Here is a 9,412-nt window from a genome sequence, read left to right as displayed (position 1 = left end):
CATTGAGATAAGGTAACTTTTATTGCTTTTGTGATGTCTTATATTGTTTAATGTTTTTTATCTATTATGTTTTATGTATACTGATTTGTTGTAAGCCGCCTTGAGTCGCCAATTGGCTGAGAAAGGCGGTATACAAATACAGTAAATAAATAAATAACTCCATTTGGGGTCAAGACTTACAGTTTAAGAAGCAGTGTGTTGGAGGTCAGGTGTGCATTTAGATCAGCTTTTGCAACCGTGTTTCCCTTCAGATCTGCTCTTCCAAAATTCCATATCTCAGGTGTGGTCCTTAGTCTATTGCTTTAAACTGTTTGACCTCACAGAGCATATTTCCAATACAATCATCTATGATTGTCCAAAGGGCTCACATCAGAGTGGCTTATCTATCTCAAGCTCTTTTTTTCACCGTATTGGAGATGCAGATAGTAAAAATGCCTAAATGCAGGTGACTCAGTATATTCCAGTAAGGCATACTCCCCAAAGCTCATGCCTCCCTAGCAACCAGGTGCCCAAACAAATGGTGTCAGTCAGAAACAGCTGTATCTGAGTTTAGCGTAGCCTGATGGTACTTCATAAGAAGGAGTGCCAGGAAGGCTGTGTCAGTACATATAATACAGCCAAGTCCCATTCATCATATCTTCTGGTTACACATTGACAGGGTCAGTCATTCCTTGACAAACATTACACCAATCCACCCAAATCCACACATTGTATAGAGGGATTTATTGGAACCAATGTGGTAAGAACAGAGCTTGAAAAGATTACTTTTTTGATCAATAGTTCCTAGAATCTCTGAAGTTGTATGGGCACTTTTCTGGAAAAGTGCTTCTAATGACCAATTCTCCCTCCCTCTGGAAAAAAATGAACTCAATAGAGCAATTTTTCACTTTTACATATATCAGCAACCTGGCTCCAAACTGGTAGATCTCATTTCTATATATATATATATCATTCCAAGAATATTGGGAGCAGTTGGACATTTGACATGCATTAAAAAACTCTCTGAAGCTATGAGACAATATATTGACTGAATCTGCCAGAAAAGAGAGGCAGTTGTGGAGAAAAAACTGAGGATGTCAAACTGACATTGCATAGAGAGCAAACTACATATTACAGTCATCCCTCCACTTTTTCAGGTTTCATACTCATGACTGGGATTATTCCTGAGCTTGTACCACTACCACCTCCCAAGTTGAGGCTGCCATGTAAACATTCCTCAGGAGGTGGAGGAGGTGAGTGATTACTCTCCATGCCATACCTGACTCAGGAGATAAGCAGGGGGCTATTTGGGAGGTAAGCACAACATGTGTCTGTTTGCACGGTACTTTCCTTCCTTTGCCTAAGCCAAACAGATATTTGTGGCATACAGGAAGAAGAGCTGGTCCCATGCACTACTTCACTTACCTTTCTACTTTTCTCTTGTGCCATGAATTTCACCCTGGCAAAGGAGGGAAATGCCTGGGGGAACAGAACCCCATGGCTCACTGGGAGAGGAAAAGGGCCAGGATAGCTGGATGGCAATCTGTCGGGAGTGTTTTGATCAAGTGTCCCTGCATGGCAGGGGGACTGGATGGCCCTTGTGGCCTCTTCTAACTCTATGATTCTAAGTGTGGAGTTTTGTACAGAAAAACCCTATTAAAATTCCCAGCAGTTCTTGCCTCTGCCTCTTGATACTGCCTTTGCACTGGGTTCCTATCAAAGGTGCATTGATTTTCTTGCTCTTCTCCATCTCTTTCTTTCAGCCACATTCTTGCCACACAGAGCTCAACTGTTACTGTCATAATCTATTTCCAGCATTTACCTAGCACTGACCCATAGAATGCGATTTTCCTGCTTCTTGACAGGGGGTTGGACTGGATGGCCCACGAGGTCTCTTCCAACTTAATGATTCTATGATATGTTGACCTAGGGATTTTTTGGCTTGATTTTATGTCAAGATGGTTTTACTTATACACAAGGACCTATGGTACATACAGCAAAATTCAGCTACCTTGGTCGATGTAAGAACTTATTTACATTAAATAAGTTATTTGGGCTGTTTTCCCCATATTTTCCAGGACTAGTTTTTATTTGACAAACACTAAAGGTCATAAGAAGTCATACTGATCACCTTTAACAGGTGCTAACTTTATTTGCGCTGAATATTTCGTAACTAAATTATCACCGTCATTGTTTTTAGGTTTCCATTTAAAATGAATCAAAATATGATATGGCGTCTTGCTAATAGATCAGGCACTTTCAGCCAGGACTCAGGCGATTATAAAATAATTTCCCCTTCATTAGCATTTTCTTTCTAAAAAGAAGTGTCACATATAGTCTGTTTCCTGTGATTTGACAAGCCTGCATACAGATTTTTTTGTTTGTTTGTTTCAGTATAAAAAGAAAAAAAATAGAGGGTGGGGGATCCAGTAGCACCCTTGAAAAATATTTATTTTAGTTTGAACTTTTGTGGGTGTAAATGTAGTTCTTGAGATACAATAATATCAAACTGGTGTGTCAAATTGCATCATTCTGTATTTTATCGTGTTCTGTTCCACGTCTACAACTGTGCTGAAGTGCTTAAATACCCATGCCATGAACATCACTCTATCAATGAAAACTCAGGCTAAAATAAAATGGTCTGAGTGGTATATTAGAATCTATATTCTTCCATGCAGCATTCTCTATGGCATGCTTTTTTCTTTAGAGTGTCATAAGCACTGAGCTCAGCACATGTGCTCTGAATACTCTTCTACTTCCAGGTTAATGTCCAGTACAGACATTTCAAAGCACACAACTGTTATCACCCCAAAATGTATACATAATCCCTTCCCTGGAACCTTCTGTGAATGCCCATAGCCATTGATGGATGGGCATCAAAGACAAATGCATTGGTCCTTATTAGGAGATGTCTTGCTAACATTGCTGTATCTCCAAAATCAATCTATATCAAGGATTTAGATGAAAGGGTATAGGGAATCCTCATCGAACTTGAATATGAGTATACTCATATTCAAGTTGAATATACTTGGAGGGGTACCTAACAAACTGGAAGATAGAAACAGAATCCAGAAAACTGGGTTGAAATTAATAAAATGAAATTCAAATACAAAATTCTACATTTAGGCCACAAATGTGTAGGATGGGGGGATACATAGCTCAGTAGAGCTACAACATGTGAAAAGGGCCTTGGGATTATTGTTGATCATGAACTGAACATGAGCCAGCAAAAAAGGCAGATGCTATCTTTTCCAGCATTAATAGAAGCATAGTTGCCAAGTCACGTTCAGCACTATATTCTGCGGCGCGTTGCTCAGGCAGACCTGGGTTCACTTCTGGGTGCCTCATTTTAAGAGGGATACAGACAGACAAAATGAAGAAACTCTGAAGACAGACAACAGGGACAAGAAGAACTATGACAAACAAAACATGTGAGGAGAGGTTGAAGAGGCTGGGCAGTTGAACCTGGTAAAGAGATGACAGAAAGGTGACATGACTGCACTCTTCAAATACTGCAAGGGAAGCTATAAAGTGGAGGGTGTGGGCTTGTTCTCTGCTTCCTCAGAGGGCAGAACTAGGTCAAAGCTTTGCAGTTACAGAAGAGCAGATTTAAACTGAATATTAGAAGGAACTTTTTGGCAGCAAGAGCAGCTAGCAATGGAACCAATTGTCTAGATAGTTGATGTGGTCTCTTTTTCTGAAGGTCTTCGAATAGAGGCTGGACAACTACCTGCTAGGGATGCTCTGGCTGGAGATCCTGGAGTGAACAGGGAGTTTATTTATTTATTTATTTATTTATTTAATATTTCAAGCATTTATACCCCGTACTTCTCACACACCCACGGGGGGGGGGGGGGGCAGATTACAGAATATTGCATTCAAATCACCCCTGACAGATGGCCATCCAGCCTCGGTTTAAAAGCTTCCAAAGAAGGAGCCTCCACCACACTCCGGGGCAGAGAGTTCCACTGCTGAACGGCTCTCACAGTCAGGAGGTTCTTCCTCATGTTCAGATGGAATCTCCTTTCTTGTAGTTTGAAGCCATTGTTCCGCGTCCTAGTCTCCAGGGAAGCAGAAAACAAGCTTGCTCCCTCCTCCCTGTGACTTCCTCTCACATATTTCTACATGGCTATCATATCTCCTCTCAGCCTTCTCTTCTTCAGGCTAAACATGCCCAGCTCCTTCAGCCGCTCCTCATAGGGCTTGTTCTCCAGACCCTTGATCATTTTAGTCACCCTCCTTGATGCCAGACATAGTACTAACAATCAACACTAACTGACAATTAAACAACTAAAGCAATTATAAATATAGCAAAAATTAGAAAATATTAAAATTGCCAGTTTAAAATCATGATTCAGGATCAGACCATTGCTGGTTGCATAAGTCAATCACATTCCAATGCTATATTTATTGTTCAAAGGCTTGACCCTAAAAACAGGTCTTAAGTTTTCTTCGGAATACCAAGAGGGAGGGGGAAGCTCTGATATCATTTGGGAGGGAGTTCCACAGCTGAGGAGCCACCACTGAGAAGGCCCTGTCTCTCATCCCCACCAATCATGCTTGGGAGGGAGGTGGGATGGAGAGCAGGGCCTCCCTGGATGATCTTAAGGTCCTAGATGGTTCGTAGAGTGAGATATGTTAGGACAGGTAAACTGGGCCAGAACCGTTTAGTGCTTTATAGGCTAAAGTCAGCACTTTGAATTGTGCTTGGAAGCAAATTGGCAGCCAGTGGAGCTGGCATAGCAGGGTGGTTGCATGCTCCCTGTAGCCTGCTCCAGTAAGCAATCTGGCTGCCATTTATTGGACCAGTTGAAGCTTCTGAGCAGTCTTCAGAGGCAACCCCACATAGAGTGTGTTACAGTAGTCTAAAAAGGATGTAACAAGAGTGTAGATTAGAATGGCCAAGTCAGACTTCCCAAGGAGTTGGTCTCTATGATTCTATGAAATGCTTTTGGTGAGGAATTACTGCAAGGTGGGTGACTTTTGTTCTGGAACAGCTGTTCCAGGAGCTCCAATTTTATTTGCTTTGAATTAAATGTTGGCTTGCAATCCCAGGCTTGGGATTTTGCAGCAGGGTGGCTTCCTGTTATAGTTTGCAATCATAGGGCAAGCCACCTGTCTATTATAGTTAGGATCCCTGGTCCTGCCCCTCTCTGGGTTTTTTGGAGGGAAGGGGCCATTTCTCAGTTAGTCTCAGCAAAGAAAGTCAATGCAGAGGATGTATACAGACGTCCTCCTGTGCAAAGGCTTCGTCCCTTGAGACTTTCTGGGGGAGAATAGTCTTGAGAGCCTCTAAAGATTCCCAAAGGTTCCGGGGAAACAGCCTTACAGCCCTGAGGAATTCCGGAGGGAATAACAACTCTAACCATCAAAGCAGCTAAGTGATTACAGGCCTGTTGGTTCGTCTGCTCAGTTCTGAGACACAGTTCAAGGAGTAGTGGATTCAAATCGGTCAGGTTTAAGTTCACAGCAGCCTGGGAGGAGCTAGAAAGGGGAATTTTCCTTTAAACAAATTTTTTGAAGATAGTGCCTGTTCCCTGTGAACAAGATTGCAAGAGCCAAGAGACTGTTAAGAAAGCTTTACAATTCCTGTTTGTTCATCAGTAAAAGACTGTTATATTTAAGCCCAAGCCTCATAAAGACTGTTTAATAAGGGAAATTTCTCTAAAGGCTTCTTTTCGGGTCCCCTGGCTTCCCACTGGATCCAAGCCATACATCCTCTCTTAAAGGCACTTCATTTCAGGTCCAGCGGCGACAGAACAACTTTTGAACTCTAGGTTATTAATGCAACCAGCACAAAATTTCTTCTCCTGTGTACAAAACATAAGTAAGTCTCACTGAGAAAAAATGTATCCCAAAGTGGGTTTGACTATTGAAAACCCACCTGGCATTGTAGGAATGAGTTGGAAGAAACAACAACAGAGATGGGATCAAAGTCCAGAGCATGAGATACAATCCCAGCTTAGAAAGAAGAGGCCTAGTGCTGAAAGACACAAGACGTTGTCCTTTTACATATTGCGAAATCTTTCTTTGCTCTTTTTTCCCACTTGGATACTTGCTCAGCTGCAGCCAGGGTGCTCCCATTTACACATACATAAAGCATTCAGACAACAGTTCCCACTTCAAATATCCAAGTTGGCTGCTTTGGGCACAGAAGTACTTCTTTTGGTTCATATGTCAAGTCTGTCACTTGTGCTGAGGATCAAGGCGGTGATGGTGTTCCCGAGAGAGTGTGCCACGGCGACGCCGGCATAAGGACGATCGTGTGCCACGCCTTTTACACAGGGCAAGGGTCTTCCAGGCCTCAGCTAAATTTTCTACCTAGATAGGGGCAGAAACAAATATATTATTTCCCAATTACTGGTGGGCAGGAATGGAACCAGGCAAGGAAACAAATGCAGGCAAACACGACAGGGTAGTAGAGCAATGGGGGAAATAGATGGCAGTCCTCCTCTTTCTTTTCAGATGCAGTGAAGCCCTGAATGACAAAATTAACACACTTGCTCATACAGCACTTCATTTATAAGTGGAATCTGTTCTTGCAAGGGTACAGTAGAGTCTCGTTTATCCAACATAAACAGGCCAGCAGAACGTTGGATAAGTGAAAATGTTGGATAATGAGGGATTAAGGAAAAGCCTTTTAAACGTCGAATTACATTATGATTTTACAAATTAAGCACCAAAACATCGTGTCTTGCAACAAGTTGACAGAAAAGTCAGTTCAATACATGGTAACATTATGTAGTAATTACTGTATTTACGAATTTAGCACCAAAACATCGCAATATATGAAACAGCTGTGGATCCAGGTGGGAGGCAGACTGCGTTGGATAATACAGAACGTTGGATGAGCGAAGGTTGGATATGCGAGACTCTACTGTTCATTGCAAAGTGGATTGCTCCACTACAGTGTTTTAGCTGGCCACCCACACCTTCGTGACTGAAAATCAACAAAATCATAATACCCGTCTCTCCTTATGACTCAAGACAAGGTACAACAGGGTTAAAACAGAGAGGTAAAACATTAGACTATTAAAATATTTATAATAGAATACACACCATTAAAATGCACATTAAAATTCACTAATAAAATGCAAGTTCAAATTCAGAAGTTAACACTGACTGGATATGCCTGCTGAAAGAGATTTGCCATTTGTTAGTTAGCATGATATGGCCACAGAGCATTCCTAGATCTCATTGGATCCTTTGCATTCCCCTTCATATTTTAATTTAATTTATTGTGCAGAGGTTATTGGTTTTTTAGAAAAAAAAATACTGGGATAGAACATTCCATAAAATGGCATTTATAATACCTTATTAAATTAGTTGGGAGAACCTCATTAAATAGATAACTTTGAATAAAACTGCACAATCATACCCCTAAGGATAGAGATGTAAACAGAAATGTATTTCACAAAGGACATTCTTTGTTTGGATTATTACTTTGAGTAGAAGATGAAAGGATGAGAAGGCAGCAAGGAGCCCTGTCCCTCTCTTCCTCTAAGGGGCAGCCTTACTCAGTCGATCAGCGACATGTAGATTCTCAAACTGGGACCTCATCTAAGTTTTCCCAGCTTTCCTGGGGAAACCCTGTGAACTCATATATGAATGTTCTCTAAAATTCCTCTCTTGGAAAACACCTTTTGGTGACAATTTTTTTGACACCCAGGGTGTCAAGGCTGGGGATACTGTCAGTAAACCATAAGCTATGTATTTCCCACAATGACACCCTGAATGTGCTCCTTGATCCATCTTCCATTCTTACATTTTATTTTCATTATCATACGAGGTTTAAATAAAAAGTAATGTTTCCACCTTCGTAACTCCTCAACAGATGGCAATACTGATATACGGCAGGTACTGGCTTGTTCAGTAGACTCTCCTCTACAGTTTCATTCAATTAGCATTGAATGGTTGTGTTGTTAAAGTGCGAAGTATGGAACCCTGCGCAGACGGTTGCTCAATGCGACTTAAGCAACGTGCAGTCATTAAATTCTTGACAGCAGAAGGTGTCACCCCAAAGCAGATTCATCAGAGAATGCAAGCTGTTTATGGTGATTGTGTTGATGTGAGTACTGTGCGTCGTTGGGCAGTAAAGTTTAAAGATATTGAGGTGGGAACATCTGACTTGCGTGACAAACAAAGAGTTGGACTTCCTGCGACAGCAACCACCAAGTTTCACAAGCAAAAGGTTGACAGATTGATTCAGGACGATCGTCGTATCACTCAGAGAGAAATTTCAAGCATAATCGGCATTTCGCAAGAATGTGTGAGTCACATTATTGCTTTACTTGGCTATCAGAAGATCTGTGCACGATGGGTATCCAGGATGCTGATGCTTGAAATGAAAGCGCATAGACTTGAAACTTCAGAGACTGGATCTCACCACCATACGACATCCTCCATACAGTCCAGATTTAGCACCATCTGACTTCCATCTGTTCCTGATAATGAAAGAAGATCTGCGGGGACATCATTATGCTTCTGATGAAGATGCTGAGAGAACTGTGAGATACTGGTTGCTGAAACAGAGTGTTGACTTCTTCTGTGACGGCTTTAGAAAACTTGTTAATCATTGGCAGAAATGTATCCACTTATCTAGTGATTATGTGGAAAAGTGAGCAGTGGTAGTTAAAGAACACATTCTAAGGATTATTTCTGCATTTGATTTATTAAAATATTCCCATCCAAACCCGAGTAACAAAGGTAGAGGCATTACTTTTCATTCAACCTATGTAGTACATTTGGCTTGCTTTTCTTTGAATCCTGTTCAACCTCGGGGTAGAACTAGTACGCTTCAAAATTCTGTCAGGCATTGAGGTTTTCTTAATACAGGATGACGTGAATTCAAAGGAACACACTCCTTGTCCATTTATTTCAAAGCAGGGTTGTCAGGTAGAATGCACAATAGCAAAATCTTCACAGCCCCGCTTCCTTGTCCCATGAGCCACGAGGGGGCGCACCAACACAACACCCACCTCATAATGAAAAAGAAATACCAAAGAACACAAAGTTATCACCTAGCAATAAGGGGGTTTTGACTTTTCATGGTGTGTCTATAGTTTGCTTCAACACAAAAGCAGACAACCACTGTGAGTCTGATGCCAACTTGATTCATATGGGATCACCTGGATTTCCCCTCCCCCCCTACACACACACACCACTGCCGTCGCTGCAATTCAAGTGTCTGGCAAAACAGGAGAGAGGTCCTACAGAAAGCAAAATGACCTTGCAAAGAGCCACATGATTCCCATCCCAGCCTTAAGTAGAGCAAGTACATTCGAGACACATAAAAGTTGAATTTGAAATGGGAGCTTTCCTCCAGTTTTGTTAAAATATGGACATTAGAGTGAGAGAAATATAGGAGTTTTATTTCAGATGAGCAAGGGGTGAAATTAAACTGCTGGATTGTTCTGGTCCATCCTATGATGGT

At 41.5% G+C, this 9,412-nt stretch overlaps 1 protein-coding gene across 2 annotated transcripts in view; it reads right to left on the bottom strand.

The window, feature by feature from the left end:
• Positions 1–2,100: 2,100 nt before the first annotated feature.
• The window catches only part of BTBD19 (BTB domain containing 19), a 74,300-nt gene continuing 66,988 nt past the window's right edge, over positions 2,101–9,412 (bottom strand). Inside the window, exon 8 of one of the 2 annotated variants that reach the window (XM_060773409.2) lies at positions 2,101–6,300. In XM_060773409.2, coding sequence (XP_060629392.2) covers positions 6,166–6,300 — 135 coding nt within the window. In that variant the 3' untranslated portion in view covers positions 2,101–6,165. The remainder of the gene's footprint in view (positions 6,301–9,412) is intronic. The other variant, XM_060773410.2, reaches the window with a different exon arrangement.

The sequence above is a fragment of the Anolis sagrei genome, chromosome 4 (assembly GCF_037176765.1).
Source record: "Anolis sagrei isolate rAnoSag1 chromosome 4, rAnoSag1.mat, whole genome shotgun sequence".
Classification (NCBI taxonomy): Eukaryota; Metazoa; Chordata; class Lepidosauria; order Squamata; family Dactyloidae; genus Anolis; species Anolis sagrei.
Note: the sequence above shows the minus strand (reverse complement) of the source record. Positions and strands in the feature narration are given on the sequence as shown.